Source organism: Chenopodium quinoa, unplaced genomic scaffold (genome assembly GCF_001683475.1).
Source record: "Chenopodium quinoa cultivar QQ74 unplaced genomic scaffold, ASM168347v1, whole genome shotgun sequence".
In the NCBI taxonomy this organism is placed as follows: Eukaryota; Viridiplantae; Streptophyta; class Magnoliopsida; order Caryophyllales; family Amaranthaceae; genus Chenopodium; species Chenopodium quinoa.
In genome coordinates this window covers 1,914,146-1,929,557 of record NW_018745617.1, presented here as the reverse complement: position 1 = coordinate 1,929,557, position 15,412 = coordinate 1,914,146, and the positions used below count along the sequence as shown (strand labels likewise).

General features: G+C 33.1%; 1 protein-coding gene across 1 annotated transcript; it reads right to left on the bottom strand.

Annotated features, from left to right (window-relative positions):
- Positions 1–1,170: 1,170 nt before the first annotated feature.
- LOC110716582 (classical arabinogalactan protein 9-like) lies at positions 1,171–5,360 on the bottom strand. The gene is made up of 2 exons (XM_021895210.1): positions 4,485–5,360; positions 1,171–1,520 (listed from the first exon to the last, which is right to left on the bottom strand). Exons 1-2 carry the CDS (start codon positions 5,124–5,126, stop codon positions 1,437–1,439), a joined length of 726 nt encoding a protein of 241 aa, XP_021750902.1. The 5' UTR covers positions 5,127–5,360; the 3' UTR covers positions 1,171–1,436.
- Positions 5,361–15,412: the final 10,052 nt, after the last annotated feature.

Genomic DNA, 15,412 nt, shown 5'->3' with positions numbered 1-15,412 from the left:
AATTAATAATTTATAATTAATAATTAATATTTTTTGAAACATAAATTATAAGTATTTAATAATTAGTTTTTAATAATTAGTATTTAATAATTAATAATTAATTATTATCATTCAATAATTATTTTTTAATAATTAGTATTAAAATGGAGTAATATACAATTATTAGTAATTTATAACCAATAATTAATTAATTTAAATTATAACTAATTATTATTAACTTATTGTAAATAATTAATACTTCATTTATAATTATAATTACCAATAATTTATTATTTTAATTAATATTAAAGTATTATACTAGTTCATTAGTGTTGATATAATTTAACAACAGCTAGCACCCAACAACCAATTTACCAAACACTACAACTCTAGTCAAACAGCTAACTCAAAAGCCAATCTAAACATCCAACTAAAACAACCAACAACCAACAACGAATTGCCAAATAGGGCCAAAGAGTCCAAGAACCATGTGATGTCTTGAATGATATATCGAACAACTACTTGTGGATTTAAAAAATCAACTCCGCCTACACGATGTAAGGTGTATGTTGACGCACAACTAATATAACAAAGTCTCTTTTGCATAAAAAATAATAAATAAATAAATAAATAAAATATAAATAATTATAATAAGTATACGAATGTTGTAGAAACCAAATTATACAAACTAGTTTAACTCAAGCCTACAAACTAGTTTAACTCAAGCCTTTCATAGATCAATAGATTATGTTAATTATCACTAGTTATATATATAAGCATGGTTGCTTCTTCACCTGAGGCAGCAATAATTATGTTGGTTGGTTGTGCACCTACCTTGTTTAAACATCATAGTAGTAGCTTTTACTCTTTCCCAACAAACTGAGCATCATAACGTTGGTCTAGCATGTTGAATTGATTTGTCCCATACGAAGTATTTAATTATCACAGTTAGAACAATTTTCGTGTGTTAATGTGTTATCCTATTCTTTTGTTGGCTAATTTGACTGTTAAATACTTATGCCATGATTGCCATCTTAAAACCATTAAATTTCACCATCTTGTGTTTGCTCGTCTTTACACTTCTCTGTCGTAGGATCAATCATACAAGCTTGTCCAATAATGAACAAGGGGCGTTACTTCCATAGGGAATGGGGGGTTATTCGTATAATTTAAGAAACAAGTTGAATCGGATAGACAAGAATGAAGAGGCAGTATTTACTAAAAGTAATAAGCTAAATCGACTACTAATACAATCTCATACAACATAAGTCTCACCCCAGAAAGAAGATAAACTAACCCTCAAAAATCTCACAAAATAAAAAAATGAATCCACCTGATCGAATGTATAAATCCAAAATACAAGAGAGCGGGAACAAAATGACATATCCAATATTACATAAATGAAATTAATATCGCGACAACATATCCCAGGGAAAAACCAAAAGCAGCTGATTCTCTTAAAATAGCAAGGCAAGGATAGCACATCCAGAAACTAAGCTTCCAATCAACTTTGAAACGGACCACATCTTTTCTACTCCACTCTGCATTACAGTATCAAACATACCATTAACATCAGCTTCTAGTGAGTATATGTAATAATGGCAATACTTCATAAAATCTGATGTCAATTTATGAACATATAACAGTATATTTACTATTAAAAGAGTACTACTCACATTAAATATATGAATGAATTGAGAAAAAATGTCAAAAAATGAATATGGTTGACAATGGTATTTAAGAAACATTTGACTTTTCTGTATATGATCACTAGATTGTGGGCCTTGTCTCTTTTTACAGGCAACAGCCAACTAAAGATAGTATGTTTCTCCAACAATCACGAGTTGTATCTTGTTACATTGAATGTCATATATACTTGTATGAATGTATGCAATTACATACAGATATGTCAGCAAGAAACGTCTGAGTTGAGAATAGAGACTGCCAGAGGCAATTGCATGACATGGAAATTGGTCGCAAATAATCATTTGTAACCACTAAATGGTTTTGTAAGTGGCGAAGTTAGGTAGGTACTAATGCTATTAAGGAAAGGTGATTAAGATGCCTTTAAAGCAAAGACAACCCCACTGTTAACCTGAATGAATCATTCTGAAATGAGATCATAACTAACTTCATTTCATAATGTTCATGAATCATGACTCTGATTTTGATACGATGCCAAAAAGTAGTATCCAAGGTCAGCTGATAGGCCCAAAGACTATTATGTCCGTCCCTCATTATCATTTAGCTACTATTTAATCACATAATTGCTACCTAACATATTTTCTCAAAGTACTGTTATTGTACATCATACATGGAATGGACCAACCAATAAATTCACTAAATCACCCAAATAATCAAGTCATAGATTGGTAGTAATAGTATCTAATTAATGAATCTTAAGATCCAACAAATTTAGGAATCAATCTTCATTTGAAATGATTACTTCTTGGAATATAATCCATCTATTTTATCCTTCTACGCCACTAATGTGTCAATATCATAAAAAAAAAGTCGGACCCTACACCTCTCGATCAAAAGATCCAATAAACACTACTCATATCGAGTCATCAATCCTCATCAACAGCCATGCAATGCACCAATTGTTTCTCAAGATTAGAGGATAGATTACACATCAAGAAAATGATGAAGTGAAAACATAACCCAAAGTCACTTTCATGCAAGCTAGTAAGATGTAGGACCTTATAATAAAAGAAAACAAGCATATGTTAATGCAAAAAAAAAAAAAAAAAAAAAGCAATAAGATGATGTTGTACCAACAAAATCATGTCAATAGCACATGGTTAATTCATCACAAATCTAAACCAATCATCCGATTTTCGTGGGCCCACTTGTGATTCCCTTAAAAGCTAAGCAAAGTTCTCTTAATCTAGGGATCTTCAATGTGGCAGCTAACAACTGGAATGATTATTAATTAAGCGATACTAAAGGCTTTACCATGCTTCATAAGATGATAAAAGTTTATTTATATGGGTGATTAAAAAGGTATCTTATGCTGCTAATTAAAGCAATTATAGTTTAGTATATCTATAATTAGCAAGCTCAATAACATTCATTTCGCGTCTCAAGTTATTGACAACAACATTTTACAAACTCGTGAAGCTAAACCAAGAAAAGCAAAAACTAGATCACTTCTACCAATCCAATTTCCTTATAATTTCGACACTTAACATTTTCTTATGATTATCTCCTTCATATAGATTAAGTTTTTGTGATTTGAAATGGCAAACGCAGTCATAAAGTAAGATAATGTCAATTAAATTAGAAAATCCGTACAATTAAAGTTCAATGACACTAAGCCAGCATCATAATTAATTTCAGTCAACCAGCTTTACATTTTTTTTAGTAAAGGCTAAGTTTTATGGAAACAAACATGATTAATGCACTAATTATATAATTGTACTATTAATGCAAAATTTTGGATAAACATTGAATGACAGTAAATTGGCAAATTTTGTTGCAACATCTACATTGCCACAAATCAAACCTGTGTCACACAACTTTAGAATGGTAATGGAGCCATGGATCTTATTCCCTAATGATGCAATATTTTTTTAACCCAGGCCAATTTTCATACACCAAACATCACCATAATATCGGACGCTTAATACAATTTATGAAGAAATTGAATGGGTCGATAACTAGAATTTACTCTTGTTTTCCTGATCTCAAGTCATTCCTGATGTCTCATTAAGTTATTGTACATCCGTCTCATATAAGATTTTGAAGAACAAATGGTGTGACAATCATAATCATTCCCAACCATATTTCTCAATATAATCAATATTAATTACAAGACCAATGAAGACACAGAACTAGTCCCAGAGTACTGATCTCTCAGATTTAAGTACGTATTTGACTACATTTTATTATGTCGGTGTACATTTGACTTCAGCAAATCCCCACCACCCCCTTCCACAATATTTGATTAAAATAAGTAATACTCCGTATATTGCCAATTAATTTTCTGAATTGTTACCCCGTCTATCTCTAAAAGTTATTCCCGGAAGCCGAGGTACTGAGGTAGTATTAATAAAACAATGCACAACAAAATCACGCGAAATAATGTGATAATGTAGAGTATAGAGGCAAGTGATTTATGTTAGGATCAAGGAAGGACAAATAAAGATACCCGACAAGAATGCAGCACGATAAGCAACAACACTCAGATCAACAAAGTGATCTGATCAAATACAAACCAAAAGTAACACCAGATCTAACACTTAGATCTGAACAGCAGTACACTAACAGCACTACACAACAATACAAATTAAATAATCCACATCCAACCTCCCTCAGATCTTTGATTGTCCGCACCATTTATGTGATTTTTAATTAATATATTTAATCATGTATTAGTAAAAATTATAAAATCTACCTATTTTTGAAAAAACATGTTCAAACAAATTTAACAAGATTTTTCGTGATTATAAATTATAATTAACTCCGAACATGAAAATGAAGCAAAAAAAATGAAAATGTACCTGATCATCGGTATCGGACGAGGCAGGACCCAAAGCAGGTCCAGGAGATAGAGCACCTCCCATACTAGGTCCAGGTGCTTCAGAAGGAGGAGATGGAGGAGAAGAAAGCGATGGAGATGGCGCAGCGGCAACCGGTGACTTAGCTGGTGCAGCCACTGGTGTAACAGCGGGTGGGGTGGCTACTGGTGGTGGGGTAGCCACTGGTGGTGGAGTAGCCGGTGGTGGTGGAGTAGCCGGTGGTGGGGTAGCCACTGGAGGTGGGGTGGCTGGTGGTGGGGTACCCACTGGTGGTGGGGTACCCACTGGTGGTGGGGACTGCTGAGGGGCTTGAGCCACTGGTGGGGGTGATTGGGTGGTGGATGGTGGTGGTGCGTTGGTGGGTGGTTGGGTGGCTGGTGGTGGTTGGGTAGCTTGAGGAGGCTGGCTAGCTTGAGGTGGTTGGGTGGCTGGGGGAGGCTGGCTAGCTTGAGGTGGTTGAGTAGCGGGTGGTGGCTGGCTAGCTTGAGGTGGTTGAGTGTTAGCCGGTGGTGGTTGGGTGGCGGTGGGTGGTGATTGGGTGGGTGATGCAGCGGGTGATTGACCAGTTGCGACGGCAATGGTAATGCAGATGAGGCCAAGCAATAGCGTGGCCTTGAGATCCATTGTTTTGAACCGAACTCTAAAAAAGTTGATCAAAAATTAGTAAGAGTAATAAAGTAAAGTAGTAATGTTAAGAGTGAGAGTGAGAGAGTGAAGAGAGAGCGGCGGAGAAGAAGTAAAGGAGGAGAAGGCTAATAAATAGTGAAATGAGAAACGGAAAGAAGAGGAAAAGAAGAGGGGTAGCGTAAGGAAGATTCGAGTGCAGCTGAATACACTTGATCACATGGCACTAGTAGTAATTAAAGAATACCAACCAAAACCAAAACAAAAACCAAAACAAGTATTTTTGAGAGGTGGGCCTGGTATTGGTGGCCCAGGTTGGGATGTCTCATCTTAAATCTAAAGCCATACGTATATACTATACATACACACATAATGTTATACAATAATATACTCTCAACAATTATACTTGTAACATGTGTATCGTTTTTATTAGGGTGTTTGGGGTTTTCAATTGATTATTACTTCTATTATTACTTTTGTATGTAGATGGATATGCATATGCCCATATTTTGGGTGCATAGGATCCGATTTTACAAATTAATAATGATAAAACTATATTGTTGTTTTATATTTGAGGATTTTGGGTGTGAAAATTTACAGTAATTTATAAAAGAAGCTTATATGTAATGGGTGTATTGTGTACAATGATCATAATTATCATAATTTTTATAGTTACTTTTTTATGGCTATAGTGGGTTGTTCACATTTACTAAATTGGGCTAAACTGAACTGAACTGATTGGAGCTGAGTCGAACTGAACTGATTAGAGTTGTGATAGGTTGTCGTACACCTGTCAAAAATAAATTCATAACAAACCAACTAACAATGTAGTAGGGTAAGTAGGGTCGAATCCACAGAGAGATGACTATTTAATATAGCTTTCAAGGTATGGAGAAACTAAACTATGTCACGAAATTGGGATAGAAAAATAGTCTAAATTAAAATAGAAATAAAACAATTAATAAAAAGACATAGGGTTATGGTTCACCATGTTTATAACTCTAAATCTATCAAATATCAATAACAATTCAATCAATCAATTATCTAGAGCAATTGCTAAGCCTACGGTCGGGTCTTAACGCTCTCAATTCAACATATGCAGTACGATCGCTAACATAATCAGAATTGCTAATTGTAGAGAAGCCTCTAAAAGTAAGATCTTTCGATTCATACTCTTATTAACAATAATTAATCAAACAATTGATCAGGTTGCAAGATTAACAACAAAACACTATCAATTAGAGAAATCAATAATCAAAATATTAAAATTATCAATCAAGATTCATCATATAAACATGGATTCCCAAACCCTAGAAATAAACTACTCAAACATGGAAGAAATAATTAAAACTAGATCTAAGGAATAAAACATAATTAAAAACAAGAAATAGAAATAAAATACCTCAATGAATTGAAATAATAAACCCAAGAATCATCCATGGAAGAATCCATGGAGATGCCATGAGAAACTACGGTTTGAGAGAAAACTGAAAAGAACGTAAAATAATAAAAAGCATAAAAAAGGCATAAGGGAAAAATAATATCCCTTGAGTATTTATAATATTCTAAAACTAATCTAAAGATAATTAAAATAAAATAAAATCAGAAAAATAGCAATTACAATAGTTGTGATATGATTGGTCGATTGAAAGAGTTATAATCGATGTAGGATTTCTCGTGGCTTGCGCGCAAACCCCACCCATCGGGCGATGAGTGGCCGATGGTCGGAACGAAACTCGGCCATCGGGCGATGGAAAACCATCGCCCCAACCAGCAGCTCACGCTTGAGCGTACATCACGTCCATCGCTCGATGACTGGGTGATGGGTTGGCAGCTTCGCAGGATTGACTTCAAAGGGCTTTATCTCGCGTTCTAGGAATCGTATAGGGGCGTGTGGCCTATCAATGTAAAGCTCTTTCAATCTTGTTTCCAACGCAGTTTGAATTACCTCAATCCGATCTGTAAAACTCAAGTTATGATCAAAAGAGTGAATAAGAGTCAGTTTTACCACTTTTTAAAACATCGTTTAACTTCGTTTCTAACTCATATTCAATTCCGAAAAGTGCGTAACGATCATTGTGGATTCTATTTTCATTTCTCATGCATAAAATCCTCATAGTCAACATCCACAAACATGAGATCTTCGATTAATAAGCTCAATTCATCGACTTTTCATCTAAATATCATCTGAATCAACTCCAAACACTTCGAAAGCGTCCAAATGACTATAAAATCACCTGAAACATCAAGACAAACACAAACGGAGCGTAATAGAGCACAAAACAAACAACTTATGCATTTGCGTCCTAAAAAGCAAGAAAAGACCTAAAAAGCTACTATAAACTTAGCATAAACGTGCTTATAAACTCTATATAAATATGATTTACCAAGTTGAAATGAATATTTTATGAGAGAAGGAAATTAGGAGCTGAACTAAACTGAATTGATTGGAGCTAAAGTGAAATGAAATGATTAGAGTTGAACTGAACTGAAATTAAGATGAAGTGAACAAATGTGATTAGAGTTGACTTAATCTTTTATTTATTGTACATTCTAATATAAGTGTGTTTTTTCCCCTTAAGGCCTAAAGCTAAAATAAATTGTTTATAAGAGAAGGAAATTAAGAACTGAACTAACTGATTGAAGCTGAACTGAATGAAACTGAACTGATTGAAACTGAACTAAATGGAACTGAACTGAATTGAACTACACTGAGCTTAACGTATGCGGAACAAAATAGGCCCTGAGAGGGCCACACTTTTAGAAACAAAGAAATTAAGTGCTACCCTATACGACCTCCGTTTTTATTTAGTTGACACCATTCTATTATCACACTTAGCTTTTCAACTACTTTTTTAACAATTAATATCTCCAAGTTTCGACATTGTAAAATCATAAAAAGTGGATATTAATAAAATATACATAGAGTTGATTCAAACAAAATCCCATTTGACTATTTTTATCACATCTATAAATTAAATCATAAAAGCTAGTTAAAAGTGTAAATTGTGAATAGTGTAAACGTCATAAGGTATCAACTAAAAAAGAACAGAGGAATTATATTTTTAATTGTTTCCTTTCCTTTTTTTTTTAATTGTTCCACTTTGAATGTGCATGTTTCTCAATGCACATTGATCTTTGACCATTAATATTATGAATTTCCAAATTCCAATTTGTAAAATTTGTCCAAATTTAGTAATTAGAAACTATTTGTTGAGCTTAATCTAATAGTAAGATCCAATGTGATTATATATAGCAATTATGATAAAAGTTAATTATGTTATCGGTGGCAAAAATCATATTGTACAAGTAATATAAAGTGAATTGCTAAACACTGCCTACAAAAATGATCATCACCGCTAACATTCAGTGTTAATGGACAATCGTACCCTTATTACTTCACCACCCCTTATCCCTCTAGCGACCCACAACTCCTTCTGATCGGCGATGACCACCACCACCCTGATCGGCGACCCACCATACCCTCATCTATGACAACCCACCACCTTCCCTCGCCGGCGGGAAGGTGGTGGTTTAATATATTTTTTAAAATTTCAGGCAACCGCGGTAACCAAAGCCCAAAACCGGTTACCGTGCACAATAATCGGAGCCCAGAACCGGTTATCGTGCACGGTAACCATTTTGGGCTTCGGTTACCGCGCACGGTAACCGGTTTTGGGCTCCGGTTACCGTGCACCTTAATCAATTCCATGGTAACCGGAGCCCAAAACCAGTTATCGTGCCCGGTAACCGGTTTTGAGCTCCGGTTGGTACGGTTGTCAAAAAAAAAACCACCACCTTTCCGCCAAAGAGGGAAGGTGGTGGGTCATCTTTGAAGGGGATGTGGTAGGTCGCTGGTCAGGGTGGTTGTGGTGGTGGTCGTCGTCGCCGGTTAGTGTGGTGGTGGTGTTAGTTATCAATTGGGGTGGTGGTGTCAAGGTGTTAGTGATTGGTGGCAAGAGGGAAGATAGTGGTGAAGTACTAAGGGTATGGTTGTCAATTCACATTTAATGTTGACGGTTTTGATCATTTTAGATGGCAGTATATAACACGCCCAATATAAATGGAGGAAGTAGATATGATATAAATGGATATATGCTCGGCTTAATTTGACTTATTTTGTCTGAAAAATTGCCTTAGCTTATCTTAATTTAATTGTATGAACTTATTGTACGCTATTCAAGACTACATAAGATAATATACTTTGAAGCAATAATACTCAATTCATATAGATTTTTTTTTTTTGAAATATACTCATTCATATAGATTAACATAATAACATGTAGTCTTGTAGAATCACATGTACTTGTTAAACTCATATAAGCTCTACACCATAGAAGAAGTACTAGAGTATTTTTTATTTTATATACGGTATAAATTAACAACGACTTGTACTAATGTAGAAATTCTATTTAAAGAATGCTTTAAGGATTACAATTTCTTTTTCAAAGAAAGAATCTCTCCTAAAATAAAATAGATTTAACGATTGCTTTCTTTAAGAAAGGGAGTAATTAAATTAACTTCGGTAAATAAATTGTAATTGAGGCATCTAATTGCGCCATCTTGTGGGACCAGTGCTTGGGTGGATGGATCATAATAAGATGCCCCCATAATAATATAAATCATTATCACAAAGGCACGTAAATAATGCACCGATTTAATTAGGTGTTATGTCTGTCTATGTTTGGTACTTATGTGATGTTTTCTGCCCAACATACGGTTATTAGTTAGGAACTAGTTTTCATAGGGTACTTGTATACTCTTCAAACACGAGCTGTGTACTACATGTTCCAATGGTTCCATTCAAAGAAGTGTACACACGTGAACTCTTTGTGGGTACGCCATGGCTTAACTAGGGGTGTCAAATCGAGCGGGTGGGTTGGATTTGGTTTGATCGATCATAATAACTTGAATCAAAACAAGTTAATTTTATCGACTTGAGTTGAATCATGTCCAGATCAATTTAATTCGAGTAAGACTGGATTATTTTTGAGTTCAGCTGATTTTGAGTTAGGTCTATTTTAGTTGAAGGTACTTTTTATGTTTAGGTTGTACTCACATTCTAAATAAATTAATTACAGTATTAAATTAATATCTGGTTATTTTCACTATTTGAAGTATATTTGCTCAATTCATTTTGTGTTAACTGAGGTTATGAATTCTTCTTATATAGTGGCAAATTCAATGACAAAGAGCGATGATCAATGTCGAAAAAATTAATGTAATTTGCAAAACAAAATATTGTTGAGGATTTGATTTTTAATTGTGTATTGTTTTATTGAATGATTTATGAGATATCTATTATTGTACCTGTAATAATAATTCTATTTAGAAAAAATTGTAAATAACCACCTCTTAATTCACCTAAAATTGATTTTACCACCTTGTTTTTTTGTTTATTTTAAATAAGCATTTTTTTTATTGTAAAAAAATAAATAAATAAATAAAATTCATTTTTTTAGAAATAAAAACATTGATTTTCATGCCAAAACTTGGTCATTATAGTTTTTGGGATCACTCTAGTCCTTTGGATCAATGTGAGGTCATAATTGAAATTTATTTCATTTGAAATGTCTCACATTTTGAAAATTACCTTAATTTGTATAAAACTCTCAAAATGAGGCATTTTAGATACTTTCTTGGGTGTTTTGACCTAATCGGATCTAAATGACCAAACTGACCCCCAAAATCTTAGTAGACCAAGTCTCGGCACAAAATCAAAAACTTTTAGTTAAGAGCTAGTGATTTCTATTTATTTTTTAGTTTCTATTTTTACTTTGGGGGTGTGATTATTTAAAATAAAAAAGGGGTGGTAAAATCAATTACAATTTTTCACTCTATTTCATTGTATTATACATCGTACGATTATAATATAATATGAGTGGATATTTTAGCAAACTAGTTGCATATGAAACTTAGTCACATAGTTTTAGGTCAAGTTAAGAATAAGTCTATACAGAGTAACAAGTTGATAAAAAACAAGTCAAATACAAATGGGTCACAAGTCATAGTTATTCTTATCACATATGTTATTATATTAATTGTGTTGAACATATTCAGGTTGATTTAGAGTTAAGTCTATTATGAGTCAGATTATATTTTAGGCCAGTGAAAATCAAGTTTGGGTAGACTTCAGGTCAAGCCAATTCAAGTCGAATAATATGTCGGTAGATTTTAGGTTAGTATCAAAGCCAATTGGATGGCACCAATGGTTGAGTCATTTTTTGATAGCTTGAGGCTTGATCCTTGAGTTATAGGTTCAACAAAGTAACTAAAATATATGATTCGTCCCTAATATTCCTATTACTAACTTACTAAGCATGGCACTTGGGTCATGTTGATCCATGGCCTTATCACGACTTTACGAGGGTCACTAGCAAAATCCCAATCTAATATCATATAACTAATATATAAAGCTAAACTTTTAGCCAGGTGACGAGACAACGACACTTGGCGTTCCAATTTTTTGCCAAGTGTCGTGCCAGATATAGTTATATAAAATTCAATTTGTAGCATAAAAAAGTTAGTTTAATTAGAATTTTATTTTCAATCAACTTTGGATAATTTTAGGATAAAATTGTTAATTTAGAGTTTTATTTTTGATAAAGTACCAATATTTCATATGTACAAATTGAATTATAATTTATTCAAAAAATAATTAGATTATAACTCTGATAAATTATCATATAAATTTATTTTTTGTATCATAATATTTTTTTTGGAGCGAAGGAATTAGTTCAAACTGTACCATATCCATGGTTTATAATATATTCTAATCAATTAAAATAATTTACTTCAGAATCTAATATAATTTTATTACTGTGTGTAGACCTGTTAATCAGGTCGGGTCACGAGCCATTTCAGACAGGGTCAAGAAATGTTTTTCACTAATATTATTATTATTATTAGTCATTACATGTCTACAAGTTTAAATCGTTACAAAAATACGTCAATTCCTAACTAATTTTGTGTCAATGATATATTTTAAAATTTGACATATAGATTAAAATATATCTTAAAATTTAATAAACAACCCGGACATCGCACGGGTACAAAACTAGTATATATATAAAGGGGAGTTTTTTCCCGAGTTTTTAGAGAGCCACGTAAGATCTAATTTTCTCAGCGCGCCATGTAGGATTATAAAACTTAGTAGCAGCCAATTAAATAAGAGATTATTAATTTCTTTTAGAATTAAATAATTTAAATGCCATGTAAGCAAAATTGGCGAATGAGATTTTTAAGTTTAAATTAATTAAATATTATATTTTAATATTAGGAATTTTATCTAAATATATAACAAATTTTAGGCTCATAAATACAAAAAAAAACATTATTTTAAAAAAATCAAACAAACCGTGCATCGCACGAATTCATCTAGTATATGTTATAATTGGATACTCTATATTGTCCCGCTTTACAACTTAATTTCAATTCTTTAATGTAGTTTGGTTAAATAACGACAATGATAATTTGTTAATTGAATAACATCCTTAACAAATTTTGATTAATTTTCATTATCATTAGTGTTTGAATTTCGTGCACAATGCTCATCAAAAAGATAGCGAGTGTATTTCAATAATAACACTCTATCAAACGACACTAAGGTAACAAATCATTAATTGATTTTCTTGCCTTCATCGTATGGTAGATGGTACGGCAATGACTATGACAAGTTGGTGGCTCAAATTAAGTCAAAATCGATATTGTACTTTTCAAAGAGAATTACCATGAAAGGGAAGATTAAGAAAGGGTAGAGTGTGTTGTTCCATGATAAAGGATGCAAACTTAATTTAGAGGAAAGAGTCTAAATCAAGATGCTGAATTGTGTTTAGCAACATGGCGTAGATGTTGTGATGGTGACAATTAGGAATTTAGGATGCACGAGCTCGGGAATGTATATAATACAAAACGAATACAATATAAGTTAGTATAGACTATAGAATTAAGAAGAGATATGGGTACGATGCATTAGAGCAACTCCAGTGGTTGCTTTTAGGAACTAGCTTGCAATTTTAATAATTTTCAAGCTAATAGCCAAACCATTGGAGAGTAGTTTAATAATTAGCTTGGCCAAGCTAATGCCTAGCAAATTAGCTTAGCTAAGCTAATTAGCTTAGAAATTAATTGTCTCTAACAAAAAACTAATTATTTAAAAAATAAAGCTGAAAAATCTAAATGCTAATTAGCTTAACCATTGTGGCATAAATTAGCTAGAAGGAAGAATAACTTTGCAATCCTAGGTGGCATGACAAGCTAATTTGGCAATTAGCTTGCCGTTGAAGTTGCTCTTATAAACATAAATTATACTGTATTATATAAAATAAGGAAATTTAATAGTTGATAATTAACTTTACAAATCATTAAAAATAGTATTAAAAAAACGTAAATATAGGCAAATAATATACAACCTCCGTTATAGGTTATGTGTAACGATTAGACATTTTTCCTCTCTGCTTTATGTTAAATCGTTGCACATAACCTTTAACGGAGGTAGTATGTTCAATATACATCGTTGGTGCGAAGAGGCAATGTAAGGAGGATACCAATAAGCTAGTGATGAGAGAGGAATAGAGATCCGTTAGTAAAAAGAATAAACAAAAAAAAAAAGAGGTATAAAGTCTTCAAAAAAAGTGTAAATCCTATCTCCGTTATATATTATTCGTAACGACTTGACATATAGTAGAGAAGAAAAATATCTAATCATTGCAAATAATATATACTAGTAATAGAGGTAGTACAAGAAATTTTATACAGTATATGTGTAACGTGGTGTATCCAATAATAAATAAAACGCATTAAGGTAAGACAAATTTTGTGTTCATGTGTCAGAATATGTTAAAAGACTGGACAATGTTTTTTTCGTGTGTCTGACACATATTTAAGTGTGTCTCTTGCATGTCGTTGTTAGAAAATGTTAATGTAGTCAAATACAACAGTTGGATGATGTGTCTGTATTTTATAAGTGACATCGGGAGGGCAAGACAATGAACAAGTCATCCTAAGAGCTTGTTTGGTTGCAATGGGCCCATGGTAATTTGCAAATCATGGGAAATTATTTCCCTCTTCAAATTCCTATTGTTTGGTTGGCATTAATAAGAAAATTACATTTCTTAGGAAATTTAATCACCTAGAGAGGTGGATAAATGAATCCCATATTATGTAGTCGGAAATTTGAAATTCCTAAAAAATTCTATTTCTTCCACTTTGCACTTTTGTTGGTTAACCAAACAAGTGAAACAACACTCCAAAATTACATTCTTTAGGAATTTTGAGTAAATACATAAATTTGGTGCAATTAAAAAAGGGCTAAGATTCCTAACGCTTGCTCAAAACTGAGGCTCTATTGCTTGATATTGGGTTACTAATTTAAGTAATCTTAGTAGATCCACTTTTATGTGGATTCTAAAATCTTCCTCTTTGGAGCTGTTTGCAAGGTTTGGGCCACAAATAAGGATACTAGGCAAGTAAAACATCTAAAATCCTCAAACAACGGCCCAAATAGTATGTTTTTTTGGTATTCTACCCGGTTCACCCTTTGGGCTAATCCGGATTCGGGGATCAGTTCTGGGTGGTTAGGTTCCAGTCCCCTCCCAATTGTTGTTGCGGGGGATCGAACACGAGTCCTCCCTACCAAGTGTAGTCCCAATCACCACTACACCAACAACCAATTGGTACAACCCAAATAGTATGTTAATCATCTACAGACGTTATGAACTTTTGAGGTTTAGGAGGTTCATAGTCCGACCTATGTTAAGTCTTTAATCAATCCCTTAGCAAGTACTTTCGTACTTCCTCTGTTCTATTAATATTGCAACAATGGACATTTTCTACACAATTATAGATATTTAGCATATAAAATGTGTTTTGGGATGCGTAATTTTCTCCTTGTTGCAATATTAACAGAGCGGAGGAAGTATTAGACATTTATAATCGCTGGAGAAGCAAATTGAATGTAGAGCAACTTCCCCGCGATTTAATGGCCCGATAAACACGCTGATGACCCCTTATGAATACTGTAGTGCTGAAAGGACAAGCCGAAAAGTCAAATCAAGTGAAGTAAAAATAGTTGGTGTCACCCTTTTTAGACATTTTTTTTTCTCACACACGAAACAGGGCCCCTAAAAATCTGGGGGCCATAATTTAAAAAAATAAAAATTATAACCTTATATACTCACCTTCTTCCTTGTAAAAGACTACCATTTTTAAAGTAAAACCTAAAATTCATCTTTGATTATGAATATATAATTGAGGATTTTGCTTCAAAAAATATTAGAAGGATGACA